Source organism: Chiloscyllium punctatum, chromosome 25 (assembly GCF_047496795.1).
Source record: "Chiloscyllium punctatum isolate Juve2018m chromosome 25, sChiPun1.3, whole genome shotgun sequence".
NCBI classification, from domain to species: domain Eukaryota; kingdom Metazoa; phylum Chordata; class Chondrichthyes; order Orectolobiformes; family Hemiscylliidae; genus Chiloscyllium; species Chiloscyllium punctatum.
The window spans coordinates 69,698,468-69,712,525 of NC_092763.1; the positions used below are offsets into that span (position 1 = coordinate 69,698,468).

At 39.9% G+C, this 14,058-nt stretch overlaps 1 protein-coding gene across 1 annotated transcript in view; it reads left to right on the forward strand.

Annotated features, from left to right (window-relative positions):
- Positions 1 to 2,921: 2,921 nt before the first annotated feature.
- Positions 2,922 to 14,058, forward strand: part of rxfp2l (relaxin family peptide receptor 2, like) — a 116,187-nt gene continuing 105,050 nt past the window's right edge. Inside the window, exon 1 of the mRNA XM_072595494.1 lies at positions 2,922 to 3,001. Coding sequence (XP_072451595.1) covers positions 2,956 to 3,001 — 46 coding nt within the window. The 5' untranslated portion in view covers positions 2,922 to 2,955. The remainder of the gene's footprint in view (positions 3,002 to 14,058) is intronic.

A 14,058-nucleotide genomic window follows, 5' to 3' on the forward strand; every position in this document is an offset into this window, starting at 1 on the left:
ACACTTTGTATGGTCTGATCAACCTGTACTGCACACAAAACAAAACTTTTCACTGCACCTAGGTACGTGTGACAATAATAAGTCAAATAAAATCAAATCAAAAATTAAAGTTTTAAGACATCCAGAACAACCTTCTTTGTAATATGAACATTTTTCAAGATGTCACAATCTATTTCCCCACATTCTATTTCTTCTATGTCCTTCTCCACAGTAAATACTGATGCAAAGTACTCATTTATTATCTCCCCTATCTCTTGCGTTAGGCTGCCTTGCTGATCTTTGAAGGGCTCTATGCTTTCCTTAGTTACCATTTTGTCCTTAATGTTTTATTGTATCCCTTTGGATTCTTCTTAACCCTATTTGCCAAAGCTATCTCATGTCCCCTTTTTGCCCTCCTGATTTCCCTCTTAAGTATACTCCTCCTGCCTTTATACACTTCTAAGGATTCACTCGATCTCTGCTGTCTGTACCCGACATATGATTAGATTAGATTAGATTACTTACAGTGTGGAAACAGGCCCTTCGGCCCAACAAGTCCATACCGACCCTCCGAAGCATAACCCACCCAGACCCATTTCCCTACATTTACCCCTCCACCTAACACTAAGGGCAATTTAGCATGGCCAATTCACCTAGCCTGCACATTTTTGGACTGTGGGAGGAAACCGGAGCACCCGGAGGAAACCCACACAGACACGAGAAGAATGTGCAACCTCCACACAGACAGTCGCCTGAGGCGGGAATTGAACCCAGGTCTCTTGCTTCTTTCTTTTTCTTAATCAAACCCTCGGTTTCTTTGGTCATCCAGCATTCCCTATACCTACTAGCCTTTCCTTTCACCCTAACAGGAATGTACTTTCTCTGGACTCTCATTATCTCATTTCTGAAGGCTTCCCATTTTCCAGTAATCCCCTTACCTGCGAACATTTGCCCCCAATCAGTTTTTGAAAGTTCTTGCCTAATGCTGTCAAAATTGGCCTTGCTCCAATTTAGAACTTCAACTTTTAGATCCGGTCTATCCTTTTCCATCATTATTTTAAAACTAATAGAATTATGGTTGCTGGCCCCAAAGTGCATCCCCACTGACACCCCAGTCACCTGCCCTGCCTTATTTCCCAAGAGTAAGTCAAGTTTTGCACCTACTCTAGTAGGTACATCCACATACTGAATCAGAAAATTTTCTCGTACACACTTAACAAATTCCTCTCCATCTAAACGCTTAACACTGGTAGTCCCAGTCAATGTTCCAAAAGTTAAAATCTCCTACCAAATCTGCTTACAGATAACTGAGATCTCCTTACAAGTTTGTTTCTCAATTTCCCACTGATTATTGGGAGGTTTACAATACAATCCCAACAGAGTGCTCATTCATCCCTTAATTATTTCTCATTTCCACCCAAATAATTTCCCTGGATGTATTCCTGGGAATATCCTCCCTGCATACAGCTAAAATGCTATCCCTTATCAAAAACACAATTCCACCTCCTCTCTTGCCCCCTTTCTAACCTTCCTATGCCATTTGTATCCTGGAACATTAAGCATATAATTGCTATGATATCCCAGTCCTATGTTCCTAACCATACCCTGAGTTTATCCATACTAGTTTAAATCCTCCCAAGTAGCTCTAGCAAATATCTCTGCCAGTGTATTCGTTCCCTTCTAACACAGGTGCAATTTGTTCTTCTTGTACAGGTCACTCCTACCCCAGAAGAGATTCCAATGATCCAAAAATGTGAACACTTCTCCCCTGCACCAGCTCTTCAGCATTTATCTGCTCGATCCTCCTATTTCTACCCTCACTAGCTCATACCACCGGGAGTAATCCAGATATTTCTACTCTCGAGGACTTCCTTTTTAAATTTCTGCCTAACTTTCTCCATTCTTCCTTCAGAATCGCATCCTTTTCCCTTCCTATGTCATTCGTTCCAATGTATATAATCACCTCCTGCTGGTCCGTCTCCCCTTTGAGAACATTCTGCACCCTCTCTGAGGTATTCTTGATCTTGGCACCAGGGAGGCAACCACCATTCTGATTTTCACTCAGCTACAGAAACGTCTGTCTGTGCCTCTGACTGGACAGTCCCCCATCACAATCCATCACTTCGAACCTGAGTACCTCTCATTACGATACAGCCATTCTTGGTATCAGAAACTTGGCTGTTCGTGCTATACTCCCCTGAAAATCCATCACACCCTACTACATTTTCCAAATCAGCACACGTACTTGAGACAGGAGACTCTTACACTACCTGCCCCTGACCCCAACCGCCTAGCTTTCCTGGAGTTAACCTATTTACTTGGGAAGAAGATTAGAATGTGAGGGTGATTAGACAGCGAAGGAGATTGAGTTACAATATGCTTATAAGAAGAGAAGTTTTCTTCTTGATCCTTCAGGAAGATAACATTTTAAGAAAGGTTGCAAGGGGTTATGAATTGGAGATGGGACCGGGGTGTACAAAGTTAAAAATCACACAACACCAGGTAATAGTCCAACAGGTTTAATTGGAAGCACTAGCTTTCGGAGCGCTGCTCCTACAACCACCCGATGAAAGAGCAGCGCTCCGAAAGCTAGTGCAGCCAATTAAACCTGTTGGACTATAACCTGGTGTTGTGTGATTTTTAACTGCATGGGGATTTTTAAAAAAATGGATGCCGCTTTGCATTCGACCGGCGCAGTGTAAAGCAAGATGCAGTGACGCTTTCATAAGGGAGTACTGTGCAATCCTCAACCCAATAGAGACTTGCCTTCTCTCACTCGTGCACTTTGTGAGCTGTGAGCTGGTTAAGAGCTGCAGCTGGGTGTGAAGGTGGAGTTAAGCTGGCAGTGGGTTGGCGGTACAATAACAGGGAGAGGGGCGGAGATCAGGGAGTCTCTTATCCGGCAGACTCACATACAGCAGCCAGGCAGAGTCCCAGGCAGACAGCTCCAGTCCCCGGGAGATCGGAGTCTTCAGCATGGTACCTGCTATCCTGCCACTGACTGTCCTCGCCACCATTGCGGGTAAGTCTCCTTCCTTTGCCGGCTTCACTTTTTTTTAACACTTCGCTCAATTGTTAACCGTTGCAATTCCAAATGAGACTCTGCTTTTGATGAAAGGGGGATCTGGCGAGTTACCTGCGCATATTGCGCCATTCTAAACAATATAACCTGTACTTGGAAATTATCCCTGTCTCAATTTTTACTTTATTTTAATACCCTCCCAATGTAACGGCATTGGAGATTCTTTTTAGTACAGGGCTGATGTGGAAGAAGATTTGAAAATGCATGTTTCCTCAGCTCAGAGGGAAGGAACATGAGGGATGTCTGGGCTGGGAATTCTCTGTTGGGATAGATTATTCCCGGCTTTAGATCAGGATGTGTTGGAACTTTTAAAACTGTTAGTAGATTTGACCACGTCCTGAAGTTGCACCTAATTAACCAGAACACGGTTTATTTTTAATGGTTAATTATATGAGCACTTTTTTTCACATTCACCTTCGCTGAATTTATTTACGGAATTAACAGGCTGTTCTGACAGCTTTACCCGCTCTGACTTAGTCTTTGAAATCTGCTAATTAAATATTGAACCTGTCCAGAATATTTCCCCCCGACTGCAGCTTCCCATTCAGCAGCGCATTGAACAAGGGGAAAAGGTGTAAGTCAATAGGTGTATGAGCGGTTTCCTCGCTCCCAGGGCATCTCACTCAATTAAGACTTGCTGGCTGGGGCTTGCAGAAAATGGAGCTCATAAATCATAGAATCCCTACAGTGTAGAAGCAGGCCATTCGACCCATCGAGACCACACTGACCCTCCAAATAAAATCCCACCCAGACCTACCCCCCTACCCCTATCCCTGTAACCCTGCTTTTCCCATAGTTAACCCACCTCGCCTGCACATCCTTGCACACTGTGGGCAATTTAGCACGGCCAATCCCGCTAACCTGCATATCTTTGGACTGTGGGAGATCAGGGCTCCACTGAATGAACCCTCAGACAGAGCCGCAAAGTACAGAGTCCTCTTACATTACATGAATGTGGTCCAGGATTCTTAACATGAGACCCCGAGGTGAATGGGACCCTGCCTTAAAACAAAACCTTCTTGAGGGCTATCGTGGGTCTTCAAAGTTTTTTTTTCCCCCAGGTTGAAAACAGAAGCCTTGCACCCGTGCAACCGGGTCAGAGATTTCAAGTGACAGACTGGTCTTTGGTGTGTGTCTAACTGAAGACAACAGTGAGGTAGTGACTGCACAGTGTTCAATCCTGAGAGTCAATCTTCACCGAAGCTCAATTAACAGAACGTTATTGTAACGATTTATTGTGTGGACGAGCTTTAAAAACTAACAAATCATGGAATCAGAAAATGCGAACCTTTTTGTATCTATCACCCCAAATTGGATCAGGCAAATATTCTTGAAAGTGGAAAATATTTCATTCAATCCAGACTCTCGCTCTAGAAATAAAACGGGGAGTTTTCGAACCGAAGAGGTTGGGGAAGTTTTGCATTAAACTTGGAATGCTTTTAGGATCTTCCTGGCTTTTGTCAAGAAATACCACCTTGGAAAGGTTTCACTTCAAATGTGTGTAAGAGAAAGCGGCTCTTCCACCTCCTACCCCTCACCCAAAACGCAACGCACACATACAGTCTTTCCCTTTTCATATATACATATGTTTAGCACTCTGCATAGAACTCTACAGGTATGAGGTGAGCTACCGATAGACCGCACCGGTAATTGCTTTCAGTTCTAGGCTATGCAAGGGCACCATAACAAATGGCCAAGCTATTTTCAGGGGTCCACTCCCGTTCACTATTGCTCAGAGCCGTGTCAGTTTAAATGCTGTCCTTCTTTTGATATATTTTCAAGAGCTCTTAATCTCTGTAATGGAAGCAGCATTGACAAAATGGGAGTTGCTGGACTGTCAATTGGCTTTCAAATGTTCACATAAATCTCAATGATCACAATGGACAAGACCAGATTTTGTCCTTTCGCTAATGCGACATGTTGATTAACTTTGGGACATGTTGATTTTTGTTCAGGAAAAAATCAGCTGTATCCTGCTCAGAGCTGCCAAAGAATCTAACTCTTGAAAATGTTGTTCTTTTTTGCTTTGAATATTGCTATTGTAAGAGTTTTACCTCTCTGATGGATGACACGAACATTCTATGCCCCCCTCTGAAAACTTCAATACGTTAAAACGAGTAATATTGAATAAACGAAGACAGAAAAAAATAACTGCGGATGCTGTAAATTAGAAGCAAAACCAGAATCTGCTCAATTAGCTCAGCGGGTCTGGCAGCATTTGTGAAGAGAAATCAAAGTTAATGTTTCGGGTCCGATCTTCCTTCCTCAGAACTGGTCAGAAGGTCTGTAGAAGAGCCACCGGACCGAAACGTTAAAATTCATTTCTCTGCCCTGATGCTGCCAGACCTGCTGAGCTTTTCCAGCAATTTTGAATAAATTGTTCATCATTTTTCTTTAACTTCCAGAGGCTATCGTAGGACTGTTATTTCATATATTGATAGGGTGAACGCTCTGCAAGACACCCACAATCCAAATTTCTCTGTCTCTGCTATGATCTCAGTGTGTAGATTGCCAGGGTTGGAGGATTTGAGCTTTAGGGAGAGGGTGAACAGGCTGGGGCTGTTTTCCCTGGGGTGTCAGAGGCTGAAGGGTGACCTTATAGAGATTTACAAAATTATGAGGGGAATGGATAGGATAAATAGGCAATGTCTTTTCCCTGAGGTCGGGGAGTCCAGAACTAGAGGGCATAGGTTTAGGGTGAAAGGGGAAAGATATAAAAGAGACCTAAGGGGCAACGTTTTCACACAGAGAGTGGTACCTGTATGAAATGAGCTGCCAGAGGAAGTGATGGAAGCTGGGACAATTGCAACATTTAAGAGGCATTTGGATGGGTATATGAATAGGAAGGGTTTGGAGGGATATAGGCTGGGTGCTGGCAGGTGGGACTAGATTGGGTTGGGATATCTGGCCGACATGGAAGTGTCTGTTTCCATGCTGTACATCTCTATGACTCTAAGTGGACGCTGATGTCCACTTGAAGGGATCACAGTTTTATCACGTACTGCACATTTGAGAGAAAACTTGACAATGAATTGAAGAATAAAGTTGGCTGAGGAATTTCACCAATTGAGAGTAGATGGGGGAAAGAGGAAATTTTTTGTCACAGGTAAAGGGAAGTGTTGAAGTCCATTTCAATTTTACATAATGGGAGCGAAACAAAATTGTTTTGATCCTTCATATTTCATACATTGAATAAAAAAGCTTGTTTCATGTGGAAGGATTTGGATGTCTTGTTAAAAATTAAATTTAGCAAGCAGTTACAGCAAGGCAAAATCTGGATTAGCTTTGATTCCAAGTGAATTGAAGTATGCAGGGTTTAGGAGCGGTCACACCTGGAGAACTGTTTACAATTTCAGTTCCTTTACCTAAGGAGGGAGATTGCCTAGAAAAATACTGCATGATTGATTCTTAGGTTAGAAGGCTGTCCAAATGAAGAGAATTTGAACAGAATAATTCCGTATTCCCTGGAGTTTGGAAGAAAGAGACATGATCACACATTAATATTTCATAGAAGGTTTGACAGGGCAGATACTGAGAGGCTGTCTGTCGGGTAATGAGTCAACTATTTATGACAGATGTGGAGACATTTTCACTCTTGAGGTAATGAATCTTTGGCATACTGTATCACACAAGGTTATGAATGTTCAGTTGCTAAGTAAAAAGAAGAGAAACTCGTAGTTTCTTGAGTACTAAGTAAACCAGAAAATATGAGGATAATGTAGTGAAGTGGAATTGCTGTAGAAGTTCAACCATTATCTCATTGAATAACAGAACAAGTTCAAAAAGCTAAATGCCCTTTTCCAACTCCTAGTTCATATGTTCTTATTCAATTAATACATATGTTCTCATTCATATATGATGAGTGATTCCAAACAGTTTTGCTGTTTTGGGATTTTTACAGTGAGAGCGAATGAAATTCATTTTTTGATTCAAATCAGTGTTAACTAGTTGGACCGAAAGGCTTGTTTTCATGCGGTGTAACTCTTTGACTCTATAAATGAATGTTATAGCATGTGAATGAATGGGAGGAAAATTATCTATTGGAACTCAGATAAAGAAAATACTTTGTTTCAGTGAAAATCTGTACATTTAGCTTAAATGAGCAGACATCCTCTTCCATTGCTGTTACCTTCTTCATTGTATCTGGATAGCTTAATAATGTATTCTGTACAGGTATAGTATATAAAATACAGTAGACACATTAAATTCTATAGGTTTTGCAATAATGAATTGAATAGTTTTTTTTTCTAAATAATAACATCAGTAATAATTCACAAAGTGGTAACTGTAATATATAATCAATGAGGTTTTGGGAGTTTAATTAAGATTCTAATCAAAATAATCATTTGCATGAAGTATCACATGACTCCATTAATGCAGTTTAACATGTTAACAAGCAAAAACATATTTGTATGGGCCACAGAAAAGCATGCAAGGATAAAATCACTGAACAGTGGTGAGAGAGAATTAAAGAGATGAAGTAAAGGGAAGGCTTTGAGGAAATTGGCCAAATGGACAGACATGTGGCAGATACATTTCAATGCAGAGAAACTTAAGATACAAGCTCAATGGTAAAACATTTTGGTGGAAGAAACACAGTCACAATACAGGCTCAATGGTACAACATTAAGGATCATCCAGGAGCAGAGGGATCTATGGGTTCATGTGCATAATTCTCTGAAGGTGGCCAGGCAACTTGAAACAGTTGTAAAGACTGTTTAGGAACCTTTAGGTTTATAAATGGAGACATACAGTATAAGACCGAGGAAGTGATGCTACACCTCTACAAATCATTGGTCAGACCATATTTGGAATATTGTGTTCAGTTTTGGGCACCGTATTTCAGAAAGGAAAATGTGGGAAAAGTGCAAAGGAGATTTATTAGAATGATATCAAGAATGAGAGATTTAAGATACAAGGAAAGGTTAGAGAAATTGGGCTTATTCTCCTTGGAGCAGAGAAGATTAAGACGTGACCCTGTTGAGGTGCTCAAACTTATAAATGATTTTGATAAGGTAAGGAAGGACATCCTGTTTCTACTAATTGATATGCCAGTAACTAGGGGTCACAATTTCAAGACTGTAAGCAATATAGCTAGGTGTGAGATGGGAGAAAGTCCATTACTCAGAGAGTTGTTAGGATGTGAAATGCCCTGCCTGGGAGAGTCGTGGAGGTGGATCGTATAGGAGCTTTCAAAAGAAAGCTAGATATATATTTAAAAGTGATGAAGTTAGAAGGCTATGGAGATAGGGCTAGAGAGTGGGACTAGCTGGTTAGCTCTTTCAAGAACTAGTACGGACATGATGGATCAAACGGCCTCCTTCTGTACTGTAAAATGTCCTTATGTACTGTAAAATTCTATGATTCTGTGAAATTTTTGATTGTTGGGAGATCGTTGGCAAAACTGAAAGATGGGATGGGTGAAAGTAACAAGCCCACGATTGAGATAGTTGAAGGTAATATCATCAGATGATATCAGTTAGGAGGGAAAGATGTCCCGTAGTCTGGGGAAGAAAAAGTGAGGAACATGAACTCGGAAAAGGGATTGGAAGAGTATGGCAAGGGTGGTTAGGGTGAAATAAAGGCAAAGATTGATGTATAAATGAAAATCAGGTTTGTGGAAAAGGAGTCAATGAAGGTTGTTGGTGGTCGAATGATATGTAAAGAGGGTTTAGGGCAGGCTATAATGTAAAACATTTAGCTTTGGAGGAGTTGAATTCTTGTGATCTTAGGAAGCCAGTGATAAGAATGTTGGAAAATACTAAATTGGCATTAATGTAAGTTTATATCATAAGTTTGCAAGGGGATGAGTTAAGGTGAAGGAAAGCAGATTTGCAGAGAATAAAGTGATGAAGGTCTTGATGATGAATAAAGTCTTCACATTCAATTTAAGGTCTAACTGGGCATAAACATTGTGCACTTTGAATTCAACTTATTTATACAGCAGGGAAAGGAATGCAATTGGGAGGTAGTGTGCTCTTTGACTGAATAGATGATTTTGGTCTTGCAAAGGTTACGTTGAATGAAGTTAAGTTAATTATTAGCATAATACCATACAATCAGATAGAAAATGATGGTCATACAAGTGAAGTTTGTAACTTAGAAGATGTCAACATAAATGTGAAAGCTGATTTCCAATTTTTCAGATGGTATATAGCAGCATGCAGATTGGAATCAAAGTGGGTCCAAAGATGCATGCTGCTTTGTGACGGGCACCTCTGAAATAATCTTGTGGATTTGGGAGTACCAGCTAATGGAATATATTTGCAAGCTATACTAACCATGTAGTGCAACAATAAACTAATGACTTGATGTTTTAACTGCCTAATTGATAGTTGCAGCTATACTTGTTTCCATCTTGCATAATGCTTCAAAATAATTTAAAAGTTTCAAATAAAATAATACATCTGAGTTTATATGTTTTGTGTATTATGGGAAGAAACTCAGATTTTACAAAAAAAAGTCACCAACATGTATATATATTTTGGAAAAAAAATTGTTTTTAAAATACACATAATGAGCTTTACAAAGTATCCCCAAGGATCGAAATGATTTCTTTTGTCGATTCAGTTGGAAACAAGAGGAAACAATCAGATTGTGTTGTCTTAAGAGGCAGTCGTGGAAGGTGTTAATTATTTCAAGGATTTCAGGGCTGTAGGGCTGTCCACTGAAAAGATGAAAACTCTCAAAAATCCCTGCAGTGTAGCAGAGAAGAGAGACATCACAAGGAATTCCAGCTTAAGTTGGCATTGCTTGTGGTTTTATGATTAATGAAAATGACCATTTTTAGCTATGTTAACGTATAAATGAAGAACAGAAATAGGTCATTCGACCTCTACAGCTTGCGCCACTATTCAATAAAATCATGCCGATCTGATTGTGGCACATTCCACATTTTCACCTACTCCTGATAATCTTTGACTTCCTTGTTAGTCAAAAATCTTTCTACCTCAGCCTTCAGGATATTCAATGTCTCTATTGCTTTCAGGGAGAGAGAGTTCCAAAGATTCATGACTCTCAGAGAGAGAGCAAAACTAATCTCCTTAGCTACTTTAATTGGAAGATTCCTTGTTTTCGTATCTGTGTTCTCTCATTCTAGTCTCTCCCATGAGGGAACACATTCTTCCATCAGCCACTCTGTCAAGTTTTATCAGGATTGTGCAGGTCTCAATAAGATCATTATGCACTTCTCCAACTGCCAGCAGGTACAGACTGTGTCTGTCAAGTTTTCCTCATTAGATAATCCCTCCATGCCAGATACCAGTCAAGTATACTTTCTCAGAACTGTTTCTGAAACTTTTATGTTCTTTATTAAATAAGGAGACTACGCTGTAGAAATTTGTACACAGTACTCCATCTGTCAAATTTCTGCCCACTTACCTAATCTATCTGTATCCCCTTGCAGGCTGCTTATGACTTCTTCACAACTTGTTTTGCTACCTAACTTTGCATTGTCAGACAGTTTAGCTACCATAAATTTGATCCATTCATCCAAGCCATTATAAATAATTGAGATCCCAACACTGATCCCTGTAGCACTCCACTCATAATACCTTGCTAACCCAAAAATGGCCATTTATGCTATTTCTCTGCATTCCTGTAAACTTATCAATCTGTTGTCCCTACTGACATATTATCCTGACACCATGAGCTCTTATTTTAATTAGTATTCTTTGATGTGATACTGAATGAAATCCCCATGGAAACTGAATTGCAGCACATCCACAGTTCGACTTTATCCACATTGCCCTCTTCTTCTCCAATAGGTTTAGTCAAATGTCATTTTCCTTTTACAAAACCACGTTGACTCTGCCTGATGAAGGAGCAGTGCTCCGAAGGCTAGTGCTTCCGAATAAACCTATTGAACTATAACCTGGGTGTTGTATAATTTTTAACTTTGTACACCCCAGTCCAGCACTGGCACCTCTAAATTATTGCATCAAAAATTTCTAAGTGCCCAGCTATATCCGTCTTAACAGTGGATTACAGCATTTTCTTGATAACAGATGTTAGGTTAATTGGCTTGTAGTTTTCTGCTTTCTGTCCCTCATCCCTCTTGAATAGCGGGATCACATTTTGAGAAGAATAATTTGAACACCATATGAGAGACATCTTGAAACATTGACTGCTTCTCAACAGGAGACAGAGGAAGGTATATACGACTGCTGTGATGAATCAGGCTGCAAGAGTGACCACCTGCAGTGCAGTAAAGCAAAACAAAGGAGCTCCAATCACATCCATGACCTGTTTTACTCAGTCCCACTGGAAAATTGATCTCCAACTATTCAACACCAGAAGCCAATGCAGTTGATTCAACTTTCAATCTCTTCATTTTGAAAACAGACTCTTCCAGCAAGATGAGCTTGCAACAATATTAGAGACTAATCTCAATTCCATTTTCATGTGCAACTTTAATTCTTATTACTTTAAACAGTCGTTTCTTATTTGAGCTAATAATTTTCTGACTTTATTATCTTTCATCAATAGTTTTAGAATAAAGTAACCTTTATCATGTTTAAAGCATAAAATTATGTTGCTGATTATTTTTAAACTCTAATACTTGAAAGCAATAAACAGGGCTCCAAAGGATTCATATAGACTCTTTGTTCTCTGAGGAAACTCCCAGTATGTGGTTGCAACAATAGTATCAATTTTGCTATCAATTTTATATAGCCCCCATTCAAAACAGAGGTGAGCTTGACATGTCTATAAGTTTCTTACCTTTGTTACTGTAAAAAATGCATAAATATTTAAGGAATTCAGATTAATTTAATGTCCATTTTGTTTATCAGCCTTCTATTTCTTTTATTCATTCAGTGGGTGTGGGCTTCGCTGGTTGGGCCAGCATTTATTGCCCATCCCTCATTGGCCTTGGGAAGGTGGCAGTGAGTTGCCTCCTTGAACCACTGCAGTCCATATAGTACAGTTATGGCAGCAATGATGTTCTGGAGAGAGTTCCAGGATGTTGGAATTGCTTCAGAGCCAACCACTGATGTAATTTTAAAGGAGGTGAAGGTTGACAAGTTGACATGACAGGTTAACACAGCATTTAATAAAGCATTTAGGATCCTGAACTTTCTGAGTAGATACAGGGAGTACTAAAGCCAAGAAGTTTCTCTAGACCTATATAAATCACTTCTTCGGCTCCAGTATTGTGATGAATTTGGATAGGCTTTAAGAATGATGTGAGTGCTTTGGAAAGGGTACAGATTCACTAGAATTGTTCCAGAGATGCAAGATTACAGTTGCATGAATAGCTTAGAGAAACTGTTCTCTTGAAATTGGGGAGGGCTAAAAGGAGACTTAAAATATGGGTGTTTAAAATAATGAAAGATTTAGACAGAGTAAATGAAGAAAATGTTCCCAATAGCTGATGGATTGATAACTTGAGGGCACAGATTTAAAATTTTTACCTGATGTGTCGGTAAAGTTTTGGAATGCCTGGTGATTGGGGAATGATGAGGCTTAAATAATGATAGCCTACAAAATGGAATTATGTTAAGGATATAAGATTGAAAAGCAGAGGTGGAGTGGGATTAGTTGGTGTGTCACCTGGTGCTTAGTTGATAGCACTTTCATCTCTGAGTTGTAGAGTTCTTAGTTTACTCCAGGTTTCAAAGTGAGAGCTTAACACTGATGCTTCAGTATAACAGTGAGGAAGCACTGCACTGTTGGAGGTCCTGTCTTTTGAATGAGGTCCTGGCTGTCTGCACAAGTGGTTGTAGGAGACATTATGGCACTATTTCAAAAATGGTGTTGGGTGCCCCTCAATTGACATTGCAAAAACAAAATCATTTTGTCGATATCATATTGCTGTTTGTGAAAATTTCCTAGGTACAAATTATGTGCTGTTTTAATTACAATAGTGACTACAATATGAAAGATGGCAGCACAGTGGCTCAGTGGTTAGCACTACTGCCTCACAGCACTGGGGTCCCAGGTTCAATTCCAGTCTCAGGCAACTGTCTGTGTGGAGTCTGCATGTTCTCCCTGTGTGGGTTTCCTCCCACAGTCCAACAATGTGCAGGTCAGGTGAATTGGCTGTGCTAAATTGCTCACAGTGCTAGGTACGTTAGTCAGAGGGAAATGGGTCTGGTTGGGTAACTCTTTGGAGAGTTGTTGGGTCGAAGGGCTGTTTCTACAGTGTAGGGACTCTAATCTAAAAATGCTGTAATGTACTTTAGAAATATCTTTGATCATGCAGAAACACGATGTAAATGCGAATCTTTCTTTTAACTGGAATGTTGCTTGAAAGATTGGGCATAGGTTTGCTAAGCTGAATGATAGAAACATAGGAACAGGAAGAGGCCATTCATCCCCTCAAGCCTGTTCCATCATGAATGAGATACTGGTCGATCTGTAGTCTAACTCCATATATTTACCTTTGACCTATATCCCTAAATACCTTTGCTTAACACTTGTAGAGCAAAATCTACTCCTGGACAAGCCACACCCTTAGCCCAGTTTTTACATTTCAGCTTCAACAACAGCTTTCCCCAGACTCCATTAAAAATTTACAAACTTTGGCCCAGAAATAGTGAAGTTAGGACAATTTGTAATTTCTTTAAAATGCTTGAGGAATCTATAATTGTTTTTAAAATAGTTTCAAAGGGGCTTTTATGAGCTTCCATTGATATTCCTGGCAACAATGGTAATTTTCTTGCATAATAAGATATACTGAACCATGTCACCTCGTAATTCTTAACCTGAAAACTATACCAAGAGGAATAACACTAAGAGGCATAACAAATTCGTGGTCAGACACAGACAAGGGAGCTGAAGAACAAAGGAAATCTGTGATAGAAATGAGAACACAGGAGGCATATGTTCAGGGAGCTGTGTATGTTTGTAATACAGGTAAACAGTTCAGAAACCTGAATGCAGAAGTAGAGTAAGGTTCAGGAATTGGACAATATTACTATTGCTGTTTTAGTTTTGCTCAAGTTAATCAGGCCTTTTAACAAGCTTTATTAAAGGTGTAAGATAAAGAAATATCT